This window comes from Sorex fumeus, unplaced genomic scaffold, assembly GCF_029834395.1.
Source record: "Sorex fumeus unplaced genomic scaffold, SorFum_2.1 ptg000044l, whole genome shotgun sequence".
NCBI lineage: Eukaryota > Metazoa > Chordata > Mammalia > Eulipotyphla > Soricidae > Sorex > Sorex fumeus.
The window spans coordinates 53,824,994-53,849,395 of NW_026606101.1; the positions used below are offsets into that span (position 1 = coordinate 53,824,994).

Sequence of the window (24,402 nt, forward strand, 5' to 3'; positions counted from 1 at the left end):
GAATATTTCCCAGGGCAATTTCCCAGGGAGCAGAGGAGGGAAGGGCTCACAGACAGCTGAGTTAGAAGGACTGGAATATAGTCCTTAACATCTCAGTCTCGGGTTTAATATAAAAAGGAGGGGACCGTCCTAAAACATAGGTGAAAGGTCCACCCATAACCCCTTCCACTGGCACTCCTGATAACCAGCCTGGAGTTTCAGATCATTCCAACAGCTTCCAGTAACAAGTTCAGTCCCAGCTTTTCCACCAACCAGCAAGCCTTCTGCAAGCACTTTCCAAAAGGTTAAGAACTAGGGAAACCAGACCCACTCCAGTCCTGAATCTAAGAAAAAAAATCTCCAGTACATCAGCTTGACTTTTCAACATTTTATTGTTGTATTTGTACAGCTATATTTTACAACGCGGTAATGCAGTTTAGACACAGCCAAACCCTGTCTCCGGAGTAGTTATAACACAAGCATGACGCAGAATGTGATGAGACAAACATTCCCAAAGAGAGCTTAGTTAGTGACAACTTCAAGTCCCTGTGTCTGCCTACACTTCCAAAAGGGATGGCGCGCTTGTCCACTGTTGAAAACTTCCATGAAAAAAGGCACCGTAGGACACGTTGTACAGGTATATACAAACCGAAAACTAGAACAAAACTACACATTTTTTTCCTTCGGTAGCTTTTTTTTGTTCTTTTTTTTTTAATACACACTTTGTAAATTGTAAACCTTCACTTGCAAAAAATACAAATACACTGAGGCATTTTAGACAAAATATTTTCTTACTTATACAGATGCAATACTTAAAATATTCTCTTAAATGCTCTTTCTCAATAAAGATTCTCAGATCCGTGTCTGCCTGCAGATACAAAATCGAGCCTTTAATGCAGTTTTATATTTTTAATATATCTTTTTTAGGTTTATATATATTTATTTTATATATATATTTATATATCTACAACTCTGCCATATATTCCTTCACCTTTGGTTAAAAATATTAAAGCCCTCTCTTTGATAACATACTGAAGTCTCTTCTTTTAAAAGAATGCACATTTACATACAAAAGAAACATCTGTTCCCACAGAACATATACATTCCTCATTTTGCAGACTAAGTCAAGTCAGAACTTTTGTATACTCTCCCACTTTGATATATAAAATGAGTTTGCATTTTGCTGACATGGTTTGCCTTACACATAGGAGAAGAAGCAGTATTATTTTCTTGATGTTTTATGGCAGTGGGGAAAGAGGAGCCACTTGGCTCCGGGACCCCATGCCCTTACCCTACCCCACCCCCCGCCCCCAGTTATGATTTGAACCTAGTGGATGAAGGAGGGTACCACATCACGGGATGGACATTGTAAAGTGTTACAGTATCCTTTGGGTAGATTCTGAAAGGGGCCGAGTGGAAAGCATCAACACTCCATGCTTCAGCAGGCTTTGGGGAGCTCCGGGGGCAGGTCAGTGGCGGACACGCGGTACTGCACCTTGGTGTTGGTGATGGCACCGTGCTTCTGGCGCAAGTGCAGGCGCAGCTGGCTTTTGTGACGGAAATGCAGGTTACATTTCTCGCACTGAAGGAAAATCAGAGGGACGCCGTTAGCTGTCGTCAACCCAAGAAACCCAAAACAAAGATTCTTTTTCTTTTTTCGGTTTGTTAGGTCACACCCCGCGATGCACAAGGGTTCCTCCTGGCTTTGCACTCAGGAATTAATCCTGGCAGTGCTTGGGGGACCGTATGGGATGCTGGGAATTGAACCCGGGTGGGCCGAGTGCAAGGCAAACGCCCTACCTGCTGTACTATCGCTCCAGCCCCCCCAAAAGGATTCTTGCAGAGAGCGAAGAGTAGTTCTTCCCTCTTGAAGAACAGATTAAAGACCCCTCTGAGCCCTGACTTCTGTAAATTACTCTGTGGCAGAGTCCCTTCCCTAGTTTCCAAGTGCCACTCACACTTCACCCCCCCCCCCAAGATGAACTTTCCTGCTTTAACTCTACACAAATTCCAATCGTATCGTGAAATGCAATTCAAATGAAAAGCTCTCCCAAATTATCAAGACTTCCCTATATATCTCCAGGAAGAAAATAATCTCTCTTTCCCTTTGGATGTCTGCAAAATTCCTGGCTTTGTCACATACATACGCATTGTATGTTTTGGCATCCTTATCAGCTCGGGAATGCTTTAAGGACAATGGCCTCTTTTTGTTGAACTTTATCATCTTCCTAGTACCTAACAGAATATACCTCTTAGGTATATTGTGCAATATATTGATTATGCAATGACTGTAAACATATTTGGACAAATAGACTAGGCCAGTTGGATTTATGAAAACCAAGGAGTCTAGAATATGCTTTTTAAAAAAAATGCAGTTATAGTCCTTCACAGTGTACACACCTTAGATCAACTAAAATGGCATTAGTAATTAATGGTGTTTCTCAGTGTGACTCAATTAAAAAATTTAACTTAAAAATTTAAGTTGTAAAGTGTCTTAAAAGTCAAAGGGATAACTAACATAACATGATAAAGTCAATGAGCTCTTAGAGCACACCTGAAAAAAGATGCTTTGGGATTGAAAAGTAAGAAAATACAAATAAAGCACAGCCTTTAGTATATAACGCTAATTAAAATGTTAACAACAGGTGAAATGGTACACTCTGTATTGTTTGCAGTTTTGCTATAAATCTAAAACTAGTCCCAAATGACATATAGAATAAATGCTTCAAGAGAATATTTTTTAATGTTAAAAAATTTTTAACTAGGAAAAAATGGGTGGGACCACTAGCAAAAAGAAGCCTGGTGTGGAAATATTTTTGTGACCCTCTCTGTTTCCCAAACACTTCATTTCTCTTCCTGGGTCTTGGCTTATCCTTCCGTAAGGGACTAAAATCAACACACACTGAAGGTCACACTTAACTCTCACTACTGGGCATCTAAACTTCGAGCAAAATTTTTAATAGCAAATACCTATGTACTCATATTATGTGCCAAGTACTATCCAAAACATTTCAATGAAATCCTTACTACAACCATCTCGTGAGTTAGATTCTAGTTTCAGGTGGATATGTCGATAGATATTTCCCCATTCACGGTCCTATGAACCTGAGCAAACAGTTCTACTACCCCACTCTCTCACACTCTACCCTCCCAGGCCAGCCAGAGATCCAAAGAGACCCACATACATGGTAAGGTTTCTCTCCTGTGTGGATTCGCAGGTGACTCTTCAGAGTCTGAAGGTGCCGGAAACGGGTGCCACAGATTTCACAGGGATAGGGCTTCTCGCCAGTATGAATGAGCACATGGGCGCGGAGGTGGGCCACCTGCAAGGAATAGCATGGCATGAGAGATTCTGCCTGGGTGGGCTACAGAACCCGACCACCATGCTGTCAGAGGTAGTGGGGTCCTTGCTCCAAGTCTCGGCTCACCTGCACAAATCTGGCGCCACAAGTCTCGCATTTGTAGGGCTTCTCTCCAGAGTGAATTCGAGTATGGGTTTTCAGGTTGGCTGGCCGGTTGAACTGGGCCCCACAGATGTTACAACGATAGGGTTTCTCACCTAATATATATATATAAAAAAGGGGGGGCATGTTCAACAGAGCATTTCTTCACATTTCCTGTCCCTAGATTTCTGAGGAAACTGCCCTTCCTGGGTGGAAGGGGCATTTCCTTGGAAGATGTCCCCCAAAAGAGGCAGGGACCTGGCTTCCAGCTCTCTCACATCTATACAAGGCTTACAGAGGGTGGCTCGGATATGTGGAATGATGCCCAGAGAGGAACAAGGAGAGGACTTTGGGAAACTTAGAGGGTGGCTCTGTCATCAGGATTTTCTAACTGAAGGATCTGGACAAATCACTCTTCTTCTCTAAGCCACAGTTTCCCTCCCTAATGTGAAAGACAAATTTAAATGAACTAGGAAGACTTTTCTCACCCCTTGCTTGGGTAAGATTCATTAGGTAATCAACCCACTCAGGAGGGAAAAAGATACAGTCAAGCTCCTCTGGTTTCTGTGTTATAGAACATGCCTCTTGTTTTTTCTTCCTTGTGGTCAACTACAGCTGGATTTCATTTCCAAGAGAATGAGACCTGAATTTTAGCAGATGCTCAGGCAGAGGAAAACTGAAGGGCTGGGACTGCCTTCATGGGAAGGACTTGGGATAATGGATCCATTCAAAATGCTAACAGCCTCAACACTGGATGAAAAAAAAAATCACATTCTTAAAAGCTTCCTGGAAAAAGGACTGTGAGTTGATAAAGAAATAAACTCACGGGGTAGGGGGAGGGGCATGAAGGGAAAAATTATTTTAAAATATTTTTATAAAGGCCCAATGTGTTTTCTCTCCATCTGCCTCCACTTATTCCACTGAACTGTGGGATGAACGTTTCTGACCCCAGCAAAGAAGGAGAAGCAGGACAGAGCATCTCAGAGGAAGGCAAAGATGACAGGGCGTGACCAATCAGCAGAGACAGGACAGGGCGAGACCCTCATTTCAGGCCAGGACGGGGCCTGTTCCCTGCCTCACCCGCTCAGGTACCAGAGAGCTCCATCCTGCTTTCTCTAGGATCCCCTCCCTGTCCTGCCTCCTCAACCCCTGGAGAGCCCAGGTGGTGTGGAGCAGGGCCATACCCGTATGGACGGTCTTGTGGCTGGCGAGGTTGCCCTTGTAGCGGAAGGAGGCCTGGCAGCGGTCACACTTGTAGGGTTTGTCACTGTGGGTCTGCAGCGTGTGCCTCTTGAGGGAGGCCTCCTCAGAGAAGCGGCAGTCACACTCATTGCAGAAGAAGGCCCCGTTCTCTGTCAGAGGGTGGGAGGGGGACACCAATGTCAGCACGAGGAAGGAGGTAGGCAGGCAAAGCCTGTCTCCTCTGGAGCTACCCCTGGTGCCAAAGTGAACCCTCAGCCCACCCTCCCTCCAGCCCCATCCTCCCCATATTCCTAGAAACCCAAAGCAAAGGGACACCGGGAATTTTATTTTTCTAAGCACTTGAGTTTCAGTTATGGAGAAGAAAGGAGACAGAGTTGAATATTAAGGTTCAGAAGGAAAGCTCCAACCAACAGCTCCAACCCACACGGGCTACGTCAGCTTGAAGAAAGCTACACAGGCTTAGTTCTTACTTCTCTTGAGGGCTCTGTGAGCTCACTTTTCTTATCAGTTCATAGTTTTGCTTACACTGATGCACAGAAGTCCTTGGGCAAGACCCTTCACCTCCCTGTGTCTCTATCTCCAAAATCAGGATTAAAAAAAAATCCCTGTCTTGCCTACCTCATAGGAACATATTGTATAACACAAAGCATTATAGGAATGTAAGATAGAAATCAAATTCAAGGCTACTTTGAAGTCATTGAAGGAGGAATTAATGATGAACACGGTCACCCTGGCAACTATCTGGATTCCATGTCTCCCAAACACTTCTGAGACTGGGACACCAAAGATGATGACAGAAATAGAAACAGAAGCCCAGAGAGAAGGAACTGGAATGCAGAATAAAGGCAAATGGCCAGGGGGACAGACGGGGACAGTCCCTGTTCTCCCAATTATAGGTTGGTGACCCCTTGTGAAATCTCTCTGTGTGAGCCGCTGATGGATTTTCCTTACTTATAACAACTTGAAAAATTACATGGTATAATGGTTCTTTAACCCTACTAGACATTCTTGGGATATAGTCCTGTGTTCAGAGCTGGGGGAGAGTTGAGACATTTTATCTGGTCAAACTGGGGTTGCCAATCACAGACAACCCAGAAACTTGTTTAATGTTGTGTTTCACAGGTTGAATTCAACTGACTTTAAGTATTTACTCTATGTTGGGAACTCATGTGAAACTACAAGAAACCCAGGAATGAAGTTTTTCCCTTATAGAATCTAGGCAGCACACAGGTTAATACCAGTTACTTGGATCCAGAAGGACCAAGAAGTTTCTGGAAGTTACAGCCAGCATCACAAACTATCTTTTCCAGAAGGCAGCAGAAAGATTGTTTGGCCAATCCTTTCTACCCTAGATTAACTATAGCACCCTATCCTTTACTAGGGTCAGCCTAATTTTTGATTGGTCAAGAGTGGGGTGATTGACTGGTGGTCTTAAGCACCAATGGACTTCCCACTGGCTCCCAATCAGAAATAACAGTATCCATAAAAGTGGATGCATAAAACCTGGAGAGGCGGGAGCTTCCCTCTTCTAGGTAAGAGGAGGCAGGAAGGGACTCACCACAGCTGGAATCCGAGTACTCGGAGTGGGTCTCTCCCATCTCCTCGGGGAAGGCGGGCCCGGCGGTATGAAGACACATCTCCGTGTGCTGTGGGGACTGAGAGCCGCAGGATGTACACTTGGGGGGGTGCAGGTAGAGCGGTGAGTGGCCCTCGCTGCTGCTGCGTGGAGAGCCTGTCAGGGACCTATGTGGTAGGAAGACAGGGTCTCAGCAGCTGCAACAGGTGAATCATTCCACCAAATCCTATCCCTTTCCCTCCTCCTTCTTCTCAAGCAAAGTCAGAGGAGAGGCCAGCGCCAAGCATCTGAGGTCACCTAGTGACCTGCACACAACACTTGCTTGGGGGTTCACACTGAGCCCAAACACCCTAAATCTCAACTCAACTTCTCCCCATCAGACCAGAAAGCCATAAATTCTCTTAGTCTAAGGCAAGTATGAGCATCACCCAGCCACACCAGCATCACCGAAGCTACCTCTTGGTAGGCTGTTCTACCACAGAGGGAATCATGCATGGTATGAAAAAAGAAATATCCTCAAGTTTAGCATCCTCCCTTTTTAAGGCGAATTCTTCAACAGGCGTTTCCATCCCACCCCACATCTATAATAGGTGTAACACTAGAGTCTAGGAAAGAACTCAGCCCCCACAAGTAAATGAAGTGACTCTGGAGCCTGGTGCAGACCTCGATCAGGAACTTACCTGTTGACGATGTTGTTGAGCCGGCTAGCCTGGGGGATGGTGGAGTCCTCCCCGCTCGTGCTGAGCTTGGTTGGGGACTGAAGGTCAAGGTTCTCGGGCTCCATGGGTGGCTGGCATGCCGAGGGGGCGGCGTAGCTCCGAGGGGAAAGGCGGCCCAGCTCGGTCTGCTCGGCTCCCTCTGGTTTGGCGTTCTGGTTGAGGTTGTTGAGCACAATGAACTTGTATTTCTTCCAGTTGCAGGCTTTGGGGTCAGTGGGGCTCTTGGCTGGTGGGGAGCCAGAGGCCTGGAGGATGCAGGCATTCTTGCTGCTGCAGGACTCTGTCGGTGAGTTGGGCTGGCAGTCAGACTTCTGGGGGCTCTGGGGACTAACCAGACCCTTCCGGTTCAGTGGTGCGTTGGGGGGCTCGAAATGCAGGGCAATCTCATCCTCAGAGGAGGGCCTCTCTTCATCCTTGCCACCCTTGTCACAGGGGAAGTAGGGGACGTTCCGGACTGAGGGGGCGGCAGGCTTGGGGCCCTCTGCCACGGTGTAGTGCATGTCACTCCGTGCCTCCTCAGAAGCCACCTCCTTGGGCGAGTAGATGTTGCTGTGGCACATGCTTGGGGATATCTCCATGGCTGGCCGGCTGTACTCACCAGGGATTGGCCTGGCACTGTCGCAGGGGAGGGCCCGCTCCTTGGGGAAGGGGTTGGCCACAGGCATCCGGGCATCCCTAAGCTCCTCATCAGAGAAGAGGAAGCTGCTGACAGGGAGGTGGCTATACACGGGATATGAGGCTGGCGGTGTCGACAGGCCGCCGTACAGGCTGGGGGCAAAGGCTCTGCTTTCACACCCATTTCTTGGTGGGGGGAGGCTGTTCTCCACCATCTCCCGACTCCGATAGGCCATGATGTCTTGGGGCATCAGCATCCGGCTGTTCAGGAACTCCTCCCGAGGAGGCTTGATGGCAGGGACCATTTCTGCTTCACTGCCAGAGACAAAAGCAAGGATACATTGAGGACCAAATCAGAACTGGGAAGCAGATGGCCTTCCTAGGCTCTGCTCTCTGGAACCTCATTCATGCAGGGGTTGGAATGGGGACGCCTCTCACATCCCAGTCTGGATGCCCCAAGTCTAGAAATACAGCCCACAGTTTGAGGAACAAAGTGAGTTACTAGCGCTTCCAGAAACAGTACCTTGTATGTTGAAGTCACATGTGTGTACACAGGCATCTAATTCCTCAGATTTTATAGACTGTCAAAGCTTCGATAAAGCCTGCAGAGGCCATTTCTCATTTCACCCATGAGAAACCCCATGAGGAAGGAAAGGTGAGCAGGGTTGCCTCCATTCCCCATACACAGGATCAGAGGCTTAGCAATGGGAGACCCCTGCTTGGACTGCTGGCATCATGCTTTGTAGAAAGCCTGGAGCCTAGTCGGGACCATCCCGCATGCTGTCTGGACTCCCAGGGAAGTCTGTCTTGGAAAAGCAGCACCAACAGTGCCGGGATAAGAAAGCCCCTTGGCTCTAGAGTTGCCACACCTGGTTTCTAAGTCCAGCAGTGCTACTAAGCAGTATGACCCAAAGCAGGTCACTTAACTGCTCCGGACTCCAGGCCTGCCCCAGAGCACCTTTCAATAATGGAGTGATGATCCTACCCCATGATGATGACCTACAGGCCACAAAGAGCTCAAGCTACACATGTTTATCAGGATGGGATGTGGGCAGAAAATAGGCCAGATCAACAGTTAAGCGAGCAAGATCCAGTGAGTAAAGATAAAAGATGATCAACTTTAACTCATGATGTAGAGAAACTCTTTGACTATCCAAGGCAGATAATGTGGTGCTGAGAACAATGAACTCCTCCGGGATCCTGGATGTTCAGAGGCTAGAACTTATTTTATTTCAGAAGGAATATATGTATTCCAGAGCTGCCAAATAAGACATCTCTAAAAATTCAACCGCTAAATCTGTTCCACTCAGTAAAGTGCCTTATTTCTTTGACTTTTTGCTTCCTCACCTTAAAATGATGGCCATGGCTTAAACACTCTTGAGTAGGGGATTAGAACCAGTGATCTCAATTTAATTTAATAAATTTCCTCCAGTCTTGTAGGAGAATGGGTGACAGAAAAATAATTGAAGTGGCCTACAAACTCGATGGGAACTAAAGCACACATATATAGTCAGTCAAAACAGAAGTACAGAGAACTAGAAAATAAATGCAAATAGTGAAGATAGAAAGAAGGTCTGAAAGTCAGGAAAATTGCTTCCAACCACAGAGGAAGGGCTAACAGAGGAAAAATGATCCCCAGACACACACTGATGAAGGAGTTGGCATTTAAGTTTGTGAGAATGTGTGGAAGAAAAGGTATAGCAAGTGGAAGAAATCAAAAAGGCAACAAGGCACTGGACATGTCTGAATTGCAGTAGATCTCAAGTTTGCTGGGAGTATAAGACTGGAAAGGGCACAGGGTGCAAAACTAATTTTGCTGTTGTGGTACATCATCAAGGATAATTTTTCTGTACCCATGCATCATGCAGGCTCTCTGGTCCCTTTCATCTCCAAGTCTGACATCTAGGAGGCAGCTCACCTGGCCTTGATAAACTTCCGGCACGTGTCCACAACATGTTCCATCTGCAGGTACATAGCAGTGGCCATCACAGCCATGATATTTCCTTCCCGCAGATTGAGCCGGGATGTGTACATAAAGTCCAGGAGGATGCAAAACCCCTCGGGATTGATCTCCGGATCCAGATTGATCACACTTAGGTTGCATTTCAATTGGTCTGTGAAGATGCTGTAGAAGAGGCCACTGAGAAATAAAAAACATGACTCAGTTTTACAACCATATAGAATCTGGGGCTTTGGTGTGATCAGTATGGAAGCTCAGCCCCTCTCCTCTGGGGCTAGCTCCAGAACTTCCATGGCAATTACTAACAGCTTAGAAAATGTCAGCAAGTCATTAAGCACTTAACATGCATTATTGTGAGTTCCCCACAACCTTGAAAGGTAGATACTATCAGTTTCCTGCTTTAGGAGGGGGATCAGAGAGGTTAAGTGGTTTTCTCAAACTTACAGAAGAGTTTTCCATTTAACCTTAACTGCATGGATTACCAAAACATTAAAGTCATCACTTACTTGCAGTAACTATTTTAGTCTATATAATTTCATTCCTCTATTCTTAAAATCTGATTGCATTGTTTTAGAAGCAAGTTGGGAGTTTCTACAAATAAGTAAATGAATTGATACCGACATCGACTGTCTATTGATTCCCTAAAAGCTCATAGACTATCCAAAGATCAATATTCCAATTTCAGGCCTTGACTCCTGACTCCAGGAGTCTGGTAGAAGGAAAAATACTCAGAAGACAGAGTTCTAGGCTTGATCATCCTGGTTCCACTCTTTCTGAGCTAGGTATCCTTGTAAATTTAAAATAGGAACAACCCTGAAAGGGTTGAGGCCAGGAGAACAATATGAAAAATACAGAATAATGTGCGACACACATAGCAAACGTCCTGGTAGTATTTTCACTAGTTTTATATCTCTGCAAGGATTAATTTTGCCACTGCAAGTAAACACAGTGCCTGATGTACATGTTGAGTAAATTTTCTGTGAATTTTGTCTGCCTGTGTCTTCATTTTATCATCTGTAAAATGGAAATAATCATGCTGCCCATACAATGCATGGTTACTGTGAATATCCAAGGAGATTGTTGGATATTCATGCAAAATGCCTCTGAACAACTGAACTACTCGGCAAGTATGAAGAATTAGCTGGCTCATTCTCATGAATATTTATATACTCTGATACATTCGTGCAAATAGAATTGTAGCATATAATAAATAATTGCAAAATAAAAGGGCAAAAGTTCTCAGCGTAAACTGGATACATTTCCTTTCTTTCTTTTTCAGTTCTAGGCACTGAATCCAGTGCTTGACGTACAGTGAGACACGTGTTCAACCCCCAAGCCACGCCCCAGCCCACATAAACTATTGCACAATTCTCCCTTGAATTTCTTTTACTCATTAGTTAACTAAAGTTGCTCTCCATATTTCCCCCCAAACACATCCTCAAAAGAGGCAGTATATGATTTCTTCTCCTTCTATTCCCACAGAACAGAAACTCTTTCTCTGAGAACAGTAATGTTTATTTATTCACTTCCTGGAAACCCACTCTGCCAGGTCATGCACTGAAAAACTGAAGACACATGCAAAGTGATTCCCCAGCACAGCAAAAGCCTGTTTGGTCCTCCTTAGTCAACCCTTTCGTTCATCTACCTTTCTCTTCTAGACCCTCACCTGCAGGCCATGAGGACTGTCTTATGGGCTCTAAACTGCTCACGGCTCACCACTATGACAACATCAGTCAAGATGTCACGGCTCCGCAGGCGGTTAAGGTTGAGAAGAACGTCACTGGCATGGCGGGTGAACTGGATACAGCTGTCAGCCGGTGAGGCCATTTTGTCTTCACCTGTAAAACATAACGGGAGTGGGGGGGGGGGGGGCGCTGAATCAAACTCCTGTTAGCCCTGCACAACCTGTTTCCTGCTTGCCAGGTGGCCCAGCCTGTTAGCACAGGTAAACTGAGTTCTCCTGAATTTAGTCTTTGAACAACTCAAGGAGTCTCTGGACGTTGGAATAGTGGGGAAATGGGAAGCAAGTGAGCATCCATTGAGTACTTTTGCTACCTGCCAGATTCTGTGCCAATACTGAGAGGCAGTGAGCATCTTATGGGGGAGAATAATTATGCTTGGAGGCTAGCATGCCAGCTTTACCTTTGCAAACTGTGTGGCTTGGGGCAGGACATTTACTCTTTCTGGGCTTTGTTTCCCCAACATGGCAGTAGTAAAAGCTATGTTTGCTCCATAGTAAGGTCTCAAAAATTGCAGTCATTCCGGGTCATCTGTCTCTGTCCTTTCGAATGAATGTACCTTGAGCATGTAACTCGCTGTCAGTAGCTAAATTAACTAGCACTAAGAAATGAAAAAGGAAGGAGTGGTGACACAATATTGTTAGGCTAGTCTAATACAGAAGTGATGGGCAAGGCTTGGAAGTGATAAACAAAGGAATGACTATCTTTTATCTCATCTAATGGAAAGTGCAAGCAGAATCACATACACAGGCAAATTCCAAACAAGTGTTTGGAAAGCACCAAAAGTGATACTTACCCAAGGCCTAGATTCACAGTCCAAAATTTTGCTTAAAACCTGCAGGGAAGAGAAGAAAGGAGACAGAAATTGATTTAAGTGAATATGAGATTGTCCACTATAGTTTTATTTTAGGACACATGTATTTAGTTTTATTTTTGATAGTGGCAGGTCTGCCAGCTGGTATGGTTTTGCCACTAGCTAGCAAACATTTCTCCAGGCCCTACTTGTCTGGAAACTGGCACCCAGAACTATGCAATAATAACGCTTCTAGACTGTGTACTGGGAATATAACTGCATACATTAATTACACATAAATATATACATATTTCTTCTTTCAAAGCAAAAAACAATTCCATCCAAAGGTCACTAGAGTTTATGGAAAAGAAAAAAATAAGAAAAGTGGTTCTTTTAGTACTAATGACTATGGGTTTGGGAGACCTGAAAACACTGGATTTTTTAAAAATTAAAACTCGTTAAAATACTATCTTACAAGTCTTAGACTGATTCCAAAGGTCAACAGACTCAATGCCTTTAGCTCTACTTCTCTGGTGATCAAACTCAGACTCAGGGGTTTGCTCAGGACCAACAGCCAGGTAAGAGTTCCCGATACTCTGAAACATTGAATACAGAACCAGCACACCACCTAAGATGGCATGCCTACACTTTTCTTGAGAATCTTTGCTTTCTTTTTCAAAGCTTCTTCTCCCTTCCCTCCTGGATCTAAGACCAGGTAGAGTGAAGCAAACTTCCAAGTTTGTGCTCTCCCTGCTAGTGGTTTAACTATGTGGTTTAGCTGAGAACTGGCCGGGGAGCACTCCTGCAATATGTACCCTTTCCAAATGGCTTTCTCTGAAACAAAATCATTTAAAGCACAAGTGTAAGACTCTCATACATCATCCTACAGGGGCTGCAAAAACAAGCAATACTTAAACTCCTTTTAAATTTGTTCCTGTTTGCTGTTTGGGGCTCATACCCAGTTGTGATCTGGGGCTATTCCCAACAGTGTTTGGAGGGGACCACGCTGTGCCAAGGATTGGACCCAGGCTTCCCACAGGCGAAGCATGCGCTCTAGCCCTTTTAGCCATCTCCCTGGCCCCCAAGTCCCCCCCCTTTAAAGAAAAAAGGCATAGTCCTTGTGAGCTCTTTTCTGGGTAAAGGGCCCGGGGCCAAGGAGGTCATGTTAGGCCACATAGATGGTTCACGGCCCAGTCCTAGGTCTCCTGGCTCAAATTCCTGTCCCTTTTCCAAATCAGCCTACGTGCTGTATAACATGCAAAACAGCACCCTGATGTGGGTGAATCTCATTTTTAAGTTCCTTCCCCGACACAAACACTTTGCCCCCATTCCAGGCTGCTGAGTCTTACCAAATGAGCACTCTAAATGAGAGGTTTCCTTGAGTCTGTAACCAAACACTCTGACATTTCTCTGTGGTCCCAAGTGCCAGTCACTCAATCCCATCGGCTTCAAGGTTAGTGTGTGCATGTGAGTGAGTGGGGGTGGGGAAGAAAATGGGGGTGGGGGGTGGAAGGGAGAGGACAGAAGAAGACGAAAGAACCTATTTCCTCCTCTCCCCAGCCTAACACAAGAGGGGCCAAGAGAGACACACCACATTGTTCCAAACCAAGTTCAACGATCGTCTCCCTTTGAAGAATGCTTAAGAGACATGTGAGACTTATTTATAAACCTCTCCTCCCCGCCCCACCCCCCTCAAGGACAAGATTTCTAAGTGCTTCTGGAATACCTAAGTCTGTCCTATAACCAGCTCCAACCACCGGCTTGCTCCTGGCCTTCCATCGGCAGGCATTTAGAACCACAAGAATCCCAGATTTGCCATTTCACCTTGACAAGTAGCAGTGACTCATGCCAGATTCGAATGGAAACAAACAATCCCGGAGTCTACAGGAGACTGGGCGGACACTTTTCATCCCAAACCTCTGCCTGGTCTGGCCGAAAACAAATGCATGTAACAGGAGGCCTTCTTCCCCGTTACATCCACTTCTTCCTAAATGAAATCTGTTTCAGGAGGCTCCACGCGAGCGCGTGGGATAGAGGCAGGTGGGCGAAGGGACTCTGCTGCAATATTTTGGGGGAGGCTTTTTTCCAGACCACTCAGCTCTGGGCTGTCTATCACTGTATGGACTCCTGCGAACAGCCTCGATTTACCGGGGAGGACACTGAGGTTCCAGAGGACAGAAGCCTTGCCCAAGAGCTCTACTTCCCAGCCAAGTCCCGGACAAGCCCTGTCTGCAAACTACTGCCGTCACACCAAAGCCACACGCCAGATGCGTTCCACAAAAACCACCACCTAGAGAGAGCGCGCGCAGGGCAGTCGTCGAGGAGAAATTGACAGGAGTGCCACCCGACCTGGACACCTGCACCCCGCCCCAGCGACCGCAGGGCAACCACCACGGGAGACTTAACCGTTTTCTCCACCCCCCCACGCACTTGTCTATCTCTTGCACTTTCCCTGCGTGTTTCCAACCCAGCACCTTCAGGGAAGACACAGCCTTTGGAAAGGAGCTAGAAAAGATTAAGGGCCATCCCACCCTCCACTCCCCGCAATGCCCCCCTCTCCCCCCAAATAAAGGATCGCAGAGAGAGAACATCAAAAAGGAGAGGGACAGGGGAGGTGAGTGGAAAAGAGCGAGCTGAGGTTAAGAGCCAGAGGAAGCGACAATACCAAAGACCCTATCCTTTCCCAAGCCTCCTTCTACTGTCTCACAGCCACAGATGCGAGCCCCGGTACCCGGGCAAGTGGAGCGCACGTTCGCTGCCCTCCCACCCCTTCCCCCCACCCCAGTACCTGGCTGCCAAGGACCGCCCACCCCCGGGCCTGGCGCCGACACCGCAGCGCATCCGCCGCAAGCCCCAGGGAGAAGTGGTGGACGTCTATGCCCGAAGCGACCTTTAATTCGGTTATATTCAAATCAAACTTTTTTTTTTTTTGGTGCGCCCCGGTGGCTAACATTAACTGACGCCCGTTCTGACAGCGGGCCGTGAGGGGAACTGGCACGGCCCTCTCATTCCCGGAACGGAGTGGCTCTCGGCTCAGCGGATTTCACAGAACACGCGCGGCCCACGGCAGGCTCCAACCAGAAGTAACTTTCCAGGAAGCTGCCGGGCCCCGCCGCCCCCGACTGCCGCCAGGATCCCGCCCGAGCCGCGTGGACGGCGGAGAAAGCGCGCCGGGAGCGCAGGGGTGCAGCGGGGACACACTTTCCCCGGAGGTCCTGGGCCCCGCACTGGCCGGACCTCGCGCGGGACAACTGGTCTACCCTGTCCCCCCAGCAACTGCTCTATAGAAAGGGAAAGTCCGAATGCAAGTTCGTGGCAGCGCAGCTCTGTCATGTAAAAGTGCAAGTCCCTTCCCAGACTCATCTCTTGATTTCAAACGGCCCCAATTTCAGACGTTGCCAGGTGCGTCGGGCTCCCACTTTCTCCTGCGCACCCCACCCCGCCCCGCTCTATCCTGTCTGTTTGCCGGAACCCTCACCCCCACCTCCAGCCCCACCTCCTCTTTGGTAAAAATCGGGTAGCTAGGCAAGGGGCCAATGGTTGAGGGTCTCCATCCAGGGAGCCCTGGATCGAATAGGAGAAACATTAAAGCGAAAGTCCCTTTTGCCACCTTTGGCCAAGAAGGAACACCCAGCTCCGCTCCGGTTTCTGCCCCAAGATGATTTTTTTTCCTTTCTTTTCTTAGAACTAGGTGCCGCCAGGCCGAACCTGGCCAGCTCTCGTCATTTCTGAATTCTATTTCTCGGACAAGGTTAGGATTCGGCATCAGACAAGGTTAGAACCCCCCCAGCGCGCGCGAGAGAGCGCTCTGAGGTTGCTTTGCCTTCGCGTGGCCTTCTCCGGAACTGCAAGGGACTCAACTCCTAATTGCTCTTGGAGGGGGTGCCGGGGTGGGGCGGTTACTCAGGGAGCCGCTCTGCAGCCGGGAGCTGCGGGGTGGAGGGAAAGGCGCTACTTCTAACGCCTCCACCCGCTGTCTACACTGGGCGGGTGGAGTCCCCCCGCGCGCAGCGCATCCCTCTGCTCGAGGCGGCGTCTCTGACCAGGGCTTTTGCAGACTGGGCCCTCTTCCGCCGGCCTGGAATCGTACTCGGAGGCTTTCTCATCCCTTTTTCCTCGGGAGCATAGTGGTGAGAGCGCAGGTCGAAATGTTGTACGGGATGGGGGCGAGAGTCGAGAAAGCCAAGTGAGAATGAAGGGAGACGCACTTCGGGTCAATTCTGAGTCCCGAGGGTCCGGGAGCGCCGACCTCCTCCTGTGCTACAGCTGCCGGACACTAGAGGGCGCCCCCGGTCAAGGCTTGAAACCGGCCGGGCCCGGGTCGCCCCGCCCCTCCTTTCCAGTGACCTAGTTTAGACCGTCTCGGGATTGGGAGGACGCCCTTCGCCCTTCCCCTTCTCCCCCTCTGCTCCATCCCGGCCGGCTTGGGGATTATTGGTAATCTAATAACGCCAACAATTCGCCGAGAAAAAAAAAAAGCCAAAATAGGAATTTCAAAACAGGGGTGAGGCACGGAGACGCAGACTTTTAATAAAGGCTGGAGCTGCACCGTGAAACACGCATCCCAGGCTCCCTCCCGGGCGCTCCTTTCCTCCTCCTTAGCGGCTCAGCTGAACAAACTGCTGGGGTCGCTCGGGTGGGGTCCAACCTTGGACTCAGTTTTCTTTTTTTTTAATTTAAGCCAGTGAACACGTTTCCCGGCCGTGACGGAGGAACGGGAGTGTTGGGAGACGGGAGTCGAGGACAGCGAATTGGAGAACGCAAGGGCCTCGGCACTCGCTTTGGGGACACGATGTCCTGACTTTTCATTTCTATCACGTTCCCTGCCAACAGCACTACTGCAAGCCTGCAAACTTCTAGGAAACGCAATAAACGAGAGGGCTGTGTTTTATCATCAGGATCTGAAGGGGAGCTTGCAGAGGGGAACGCTCCCCCCATCCTATCCCCCCCCACCAACCACCCAGAGCCCAGCTCGTGACACAGCCTGCAGAAAACGCCAGGCTATCAGGTCCCCTAGCAGAGACAGCTTGGTCATCCTGGATGGGCCAGGCCCGGCCTTGCCTTCGCAAAACAAAACAAAACAAAACAAAAATAAACGCCTGGAGGAGGGAGCGGCTTGACCTCTCCAAGCCAATAATGCCTTTAAAAAAAAAAATCCAACGTGGACAGAAGTGTCCGCCAAGGTCTTGATTCGCGTCGGTGAAGACGGGAGGCACTAACTGTCCTTGGGAAGCGATGAGTCAAACTTGACCGTTCTTCTAACACGTCCCCGGATTCTTCTCCAGCGCGAACAGAGGCTCGTTTCAGCGAGCGGCGGCCTCCCCGGGCGGCGCCCCGCGAAGGGCGGGACCGAACCGAGCCGGGGGCCGAAACGCAGCAAACCCGGGAGAGCGCGGCGGCTCCCGCAGGGACCGCACCGGCCGCCGCCGCCGCTAGGGGCCGCCAGCGAGCAGCCGCGCGTTTGCCATCTTAAGGCTGGTGCTCTGGGAAAGAAAACTTTTGCCCAGGACAACTGTCGTGGCACATAGGTTCCACGGGACTGCACTCTGCGTCGCCATCCGACCTCCGTCTCCCCGCCGGCCCCCGCATGCACATGCACGTGCACACGCACGCACCGGGTTCCTTGCCAAATTTGCAGAGAAGGGGAAGAAAGAAATGGGGTATTTTCAGGATCCCAGGCCGAGCCTAAGGTCACACAGCACGGGTGCACCGCTACAAGGGTGGGGGTCGGGCTTTAAATGCCCCCCAACGTACTACACAACACATCCTTCGGATCTAAGACACACACAGTCCTAACAGCTGGTTGTTGATGTGACCGAGAATCTTAAGACCACACTTTCTAAACAGATTTCTCCAAGACAGCCAGAGAACCTGCTCCAAACTGGTGGTGACCTAAGAGGGTAAAAACGGGCTCTGACCGCCGCTCCTTTCTCTCAGATGCCTCCTCAAGGAGCCGCGATCAAGTTGCCTCGGACTGGGTCTGGAATTCAGAAGCTCGCATTCTGGACCCGGTTAGGTCACTGAGCTTATTGGGTTAGTTTCCTCAGCTGTCAAGAGTCGTCTGTCCTAAGGGCCCGTGGCAAGCTTCCATTACCAACTTCTTTCTCCCCAGGTGAGGTCACAGGGACAGACAGGGCAGCTTGCTGTGTGCAAGGCTATTTTTTTGGTTCTTTTAGGGGAGGCAGGAGTTGTCTGTTACTGAGCGATCCAGGAAAGGGACCGGTCATTCGAGGGCGGGTAGGGTTTACTAAGTCACCAAACTTTTGGTGATGACACTTACTGGCGGGGGGGGGGGGGGGAGGCTCAACTCTGCGCTAGCACAGCCCTGATACTTAGGCACCAAGGGTGACACGGTCAGCCCCGACCCAAGGGGCGAGGAGCGCAGCTACGACCCACCACTAGGGGGCAGGCTCGGCCCGTCCGAAAATCACTGCGCAGCCACAGCCTTCCACACCCAAAGACCCTCAATCTTTGAAGGGGGTGATGGTGGGGGGCGAGGGGGGGAGGGGGCTTGTTAAAGGATGAGGCGGCTGCCTCCAGAGTCAAAAATGGAAAACATTAAATGTACTAGTTGTGATCTTGATCTCTCTGAGGCTCTAGCAGCCACACAGCGGTATCTGGAGCTGTGTTCCTGTGCTCTGCGTGAATTTTTTTTTTTTTTTTAGCCCGAAAGGCTGAATGTAAGTAGGAGAGAAAGGACGCACTTGTCTCCAAAAGAAAAAAGAAAAAGAAAAAGCGAAATGGCACTCGAATGGAATGAGCAGAGATTCCTGCCAAAACATCAGTCAACGTGCAAATTAAAAAACATTAAAAAAAGAAATAAATCAGCAACGACAACAGGAATAAACTGATGGCCCCGGAGGAGAAAGGCAGGGACTCCCGAGACCCAGGACAGGGTCCAAGCCGGGCTGGAGAATGCTAGGCAAAGCTGGGGGCGAGCGAGCGGGCGCGGGGAGGGCGTCTCGGTCGCGGCTGCGGGCCTAGGTGGACTAGGTGGCCGGGACGAGCCCTGCCTGCCTCCTAGTGAGGTGCGGAGCCACCGGCCAGTCTGACCACAACAGGGCGGCCTCGCTGGGATCCCTGCGGCAGCGTTTCCACTTGTTGCGCAGTGCACCCGGCACGCGCCCGCCCCACGCTCCCGGAAGGCTCCGAACGCGGCCGGGAGCAGCGGGCACCGCTCCACGCCTCCCCGCAACGCCCGCCGCGGCTCGCTCCAGACACACCGGCCTCGCCGCCAGGAAAACTACAGGATTCCCGGGCACGGCGTTTCTCGGACACCACCACATTCCTCCTTATCTCAAAGTCAAGCCCAGAGCACAGCAGTCAAGTCCAAGGGATGGGAAGGGGAGCCACCGCAGGCCGACCTCGCTTCTTAGAACCATCAAGGTCACTAGTCACTGCCCACCTCCCTCGGAGGCAAGTGGACACACACACACACACACACACACACACACACACACACACACACACACACACTTTTGCCTGTTATGACACCAGCCCTGCTGAAAAAAAAAAGAATTGCATTTTCCCTCCTTCCCATCTGGGACATCAGCTGCAAGATGCTTCTTTTAAAAGAAAAAAAAAGTTTTATCTTTCCTTTTTAAAGGGGGAAAAAAATCTCATGAGATCATTTCACAATATTTTTTCAAATATTTGACTTTTGCAAACAAGAGTTTCACCTTCCAAGGGGTGGCGCTACTGCACTGTGTCCTCTGACTCAAGTTTTTCACAACAAAGTGGGCTGTGAGTGCGGCTACTCAGCAGGGGAGAGGGGGAAGGAAGGATTTTGACATCTAGTCTTGGCTACCATTTACTCAACCAATAACTGGAACTCTTCAAGGCTCAGCAAATGACAGCTTGAAAACGCAGAATTCCATCTCTGTCCACTAAACCCAGAATAAATTGGACCACGTTTACAAGAAAGCATGGGGCAAAACCCTTCAAAACTGATCAGAGAGAAAAGCCAGCTGACTTGCCTAGTCCAGGTTGCCCATTATTATTATCATTATTATTATTATTATTTTAAAGTCAACAGCTTCCAACCAGATTGCCATGATCAGCCAAAGCTTGGGCCTGCAGTCAAGTCTTCCAAAAAGGATACGGGAAGCATACATATAAGTGGGGAGGGGGCATCTGGTTTCTATTTTGGTCCCAAAACTCCACCAGAGTCATTTTAGCAAGGGAATGACCATCTCCTGGTACTCTCTTTCCACTCCCTCCGCCCCCAGGGGCAATCTCTTTTCTCCTTAATGAGGAAAGGTATATATTTTAAAGCAGGAATATTATTTCACCTCGTTCCTTTGAGCTCATGTTTGCTACCTCCAGGAATAGCGTGTGGACTAGGGCCAGATGAACTTCAACTTGGGCTGCAGATTTACGAGGTTCTGTTCCAGTGCCAAACACTCTTGGTAGTAAATAGTGAGCAAAATAGATACCTGTCTCCTGACGAATCTTACCGGGCCCCCTTTTATTATGATTTTTTAAAGTTATTTATTAAAACCACACACACACCTTGCAAAGAAAAGGGAAACTGGCCGTCTCTGTAGAGGAAGCCAGTGGCATCGCTCAGAGCCACAAACTGTATTTCTAAACAGCCCTTTCCCTGCTTCCTGCCCACGCCCCCCACCCAAACTCTGGGCAGTGAAAAATACATCTGCGGAGACTTAATTTTTTTTAAAGGCTGAGAGTTACGATATGCCCCCCCCCCCCAAGAAACTATAAACTGAAAAGAGAAATTCAGAAAAGATTAAATCAAGTTTCCTGGGGGGGGGGGGGGGGTATGGTCAGGCTTTCTGGGGCCATCAGGGAGCCAGTAACAGTTCTGGCCTTTTAGCACCTTAGCGGGGCTCCGTTCTTCACCTCCCCTGATCTATCAGGACCCCTGCCACTATTGAGGGGAGGGGACCACTAGAGAAAGCGACTCTCTCTCTCTCTCTCTCTCTCTCTCTCTCTCTCTCACTCATTCTCTCTCTCCTTTTTTTAAACTGTTGGACTGTTTGTATTCCATGGGGGAGCTTTTCATACTAATTATTGCAACACTCATTTTTTTTTTCCCTCTAGAGTTCCAATAACAGGGCATCATACAGGCAACGCAATCCGCAGTTTTCAAGACATTTACCACGGTCACTACCAGCCGCGGCGGACGGACGGAGTGGTCCCCTCGCTCCCGCTGCCCACCGCGCTGCGGCTGTCGGAGGCTCCGAGTCCCAGCGCGCTCAGCCCCGGCCGCCGCCGCCGCCGCCGCCGCCGCCGCCTTCCCCCTTCCCTGCTCCCTCGAGGAGAGCCACAGGTTGCAAATCCAACAAACCTCGCGTCTCGTTTTTGAGGGGGATTTTGTATGTGTGTGTGCAAAATCACTCACAAAGATCCCCCTTTTAGCACCCCGCGCCCCTTCCTCCCGCGCCGGGTCCCCCTAACCAAGGGCTACCAAGTGCCTCTCGCCCGGGTCTTGCACGTAGGAACGCGGGCTCGGACGGGTTTTCTTTTCTTTCCTTTTTTTTTTTCCCCCTGGCCCGGTGCAACGACCTCCGGAATCCAGAGCCTGACGTCGGCTACTCTCGGGCTCTCGGATGTCTCGGCACGCAGCTTGCACCGCGGGGCAAATAAAATTTCGGGCAGGGGAAAACAGCCACTGGGAGCGAACCAGGAGTCACGCAGCTCCCCCAAATACAAACACCGCGACCGCCAGAAACCCCCGCCACCTTCCCGCGGGTCTGAGCGCTCCTGGCCAAGACTCCCGGAGTCCTAGCGGGGGCTCCAACGGCACCGCAGGTGCACACGAGCACCCCCTCTCCCGAGCCCACCCCCCACCCCACCCCGGCCCGCTTCCCGCACGCCCGTCCCGCCACCCGCCGAGCTCCGGGGGGGATGCGGAGCGGACGCGCGCTAGGGCTCCGGACTCCCTCGACTGCAACCAAGAAAGAATAATTTTCAAAGTCTTCAACATCCCCGCCCCCAACAGGCTAAACCTTTCTCTCTCCCCCCCCACGCCCCCCAAATAAATAAAACACAGGGGGGAAAGGGAAACATCAAAACACTCGGCTCCGGTTCGGAAGATCACGACTCGGAACCGGGAGGACCGGGAGGGTGGGGGGGTGCAGCCGGCGAGTTCGGTGGCATTTTTTTCCGCCCCAATCTCGGCGGGGAGGCAGGGAGCCTGGGAGGACCGAAGCCCGGTGGAAGGGAGCCAGCGGGGCGAGCGGGCGGGCAGCCTCCCTCCGCGCCTCCCGGAGTTACCAAGAAGGACGGGAAGAGGGGAAGGAAGGAAGGAAGGAAGGAAGAAGCCGGGGAGCGGAGGAGGGCGGGAGGGCAGGGGAGGATGAAGCGAGGAAGCCCAGACGGCAGTTTGCAAGCGAGGGAAGAGGGCAAAAACACAGCCGCACGAATCCAGCGAGACCACAAGCCGTACGCAAGCAGCAGCAGGCAGACAGAGCGAGAGCGCGAGCGCGCGTCCTCTCCGCCGTCCGGGGTCAGACAAGCCCCCAGACTTGGCCGAATCGCCCCCCCCCGCCCCCCGAACGACTGTCTCGTCCTCTCTGCTCCGGCCGCCCCTCGCTCCCCTCCTTCCTCGCCTCCACCTCCTTCTCCAAAAACCAAAACAACACCGGGGAGGGTGGCCAAAGCCTCCCCCCAGACCGGCCGAGTCACTCAAAAGACAACAAGAATCAAATAATACATCTAGAAAAATCTACATCCTAGAGTGGGAGAGACATGGGACTTAATCTTCGGCATTTATTTTAAACACCTGACAGCTAACATAAATAAATATATACATTCATATCAATAGATACACATAGGAAACTTGGAGCCAAAGCATTTGGCAAGAGCGGAAAAAAAAAGAATTAAAAGGTAAAATAATGATCATGAGCAGCGGCGGCGGCAGCGGCACCAGCGGCAACAGCGGCGGCGGCAGCAGCAGCAGCAGCGGCGGCAGCAACAGCAATAATCACCTGGTGTCCGGCCTTTCCTAGAAACTTCTTGCATCACCACTTCTAAGAACCCCAGTTCTAAGAATCAACAGAGCTCAATTCTCGGAATTTGAGCTGCGGACTTTACCATTGCGACAAGGCAGGGGAGGACCCGGTGTCAGTTCCGCGCAGCTTTTGCCCCCGATGCCCCACGAAAGGCCCCCCAAATCGCCCTCTTCCCCCACCACTCGGCCTATTTTGCGGTCCCCACACGCCGGGGGTCCCCGATGGGGGGGTTTCTCTTCGGGGGCCGGGGGGCCAGAGGAGGTCCCTCCCTCCCCGGGCCCCGCCCGATGGTACAGCCTGCTCCGCCACCGTCACGTGGGCGCCCCCTCTGTGACGTCGGCGTCTTCGCTGTAGCATAGCTCGGCCTCTGGAATTCTGAGAACTAATTTGCTATTCGGTGACATAAGAGGGGGAGTGCGCTTTGCTTTCCCGGGGTCTGGGGCTCATTCCTCCTCTCTTCCCCAGAAACTCAGCTCCCGGAGCTAACTAAACACACAATAAAAGGGGACCGAGAGAGGTTCGTGCCGTTGGGAAAAGTCTGTTATATATAGTAGGTTTCGAGACGAGTAAGAGAGAGAGAGGGGGGGGAAACAACAACAACAACAACAACAAAAAACAGTAAACACCACCTCTTTCCAGCTAGAATATTAGGCACCACGAGAAAAATATTTGCCAAGCAGTTTTCGGTGGGTTTCTTATTTTTATTTGGGACAGGTTTGGGGTGGGGGGACGGGTGGGAGGGAGTTGGGTTTCTTCGTCTTCTTAACCCCCCCCCCCCTTTTTCCTTTTTGGTGTGGTGACTTGGGATTTTGAGTTGTGTTTTGATTTTCGGGGTTTTTTTTTCCCTTCTGATTTTTGCCTTTTGCAAGTTTGTGGTGTTACGTAAATCGTTAGGATCCCGCATCGGTTGGATTTTGTTTTGTATGTGGCTTTTGTTTTTTGTTCTTTTCTTCCTAGCTAATCTTTCAAGCCCTTCAAGGAAGACGGGTTGTTTAAATACTGCTCCTATTGAAAGAAGCTTAAATTTTTGATCATACATAACAATCCCAACCCCCACTTTTTTTTTTTTTTGCGTGCAATTTTCTTCTCCCTCTCGGACCTTCCAGTGAGACGAGGCTCTTCCTGCACTTGGGACATGGTCAGAGGGTTTGTTTTGCTTTGGTTTGTTTCTTTCCAGGACAGCAAGTGGTGGGTTTATTCTTTCTGTTATTATTGACTCAGGACATTTCTGACTGCAAGCGAACGTGTGTGTTGGACTGTGTGTAAGCGTGCGTTCTACCAAGATTCTGTAAGCCAAATACATGTTTGTGTTTTGCTTCTTTCTTATAAGGTCTGGACCCCCCCCCCCCCCACCTCCCACCTCACCCCACCCCACCCCACCCCACCCAGCCACCACCAGCTC

The 24,402-nt window shown here is 49.8% G+C and overlaps 1 protein-coding gene across 2 annotated transcripts; it reads right to left on the reverse strand.

Moving 5' to 3' along the window:
* Positions 1 to 352: 352 nt before the first annotated feature.
* BCL6 (BCL6 transcription repressor) lies at positions 353 to 23,050 on the reverse strand. 2 transcript variants are annotated; one of them, XM_056121328.1, is made up of 10 exons: positions 22,977 to 23,050; positions 12,031 to 12,069; positions 11,162 to 11,333; positions 9,454 to 9,675; positions 6,882 to 7,850; positions 6,184 to 6,368; positions 4,607 to 4,774; positions 3,408 to 3,538; positions 3,165 to 3,302; positions 353 to 1,561 (listed from the first exon to the last, which is right to left on the reverse strand). In XM_056121328.1, exons 3-10 carry the CDS (start codon positions 11,320 to 11,322, stop codon positions 1,418 to 1,420), a joined length of 2,118 nt encoding a protein of 705 aa, XP_055977303.1. In that variant the 5' UTR covers positions 11,323 to 11,333; positions 12,031 to 12,069; positions 22,977 to 23,050; the 3' UTR covers positions 353 to 1,417. The 2 variants fall into 2 exon arrangements, with proteins under 2 accessions (XP_055977303.1, XP_055977304.1); XM_056121329.1 differs by lacking the exon at positions 22,977 to 23,050 and adding an exon at positions 13,377 to 13,987.
* Between the last annotated feature and the right edge of the window lie 1,352 nt (positions 23,051 to 24,402).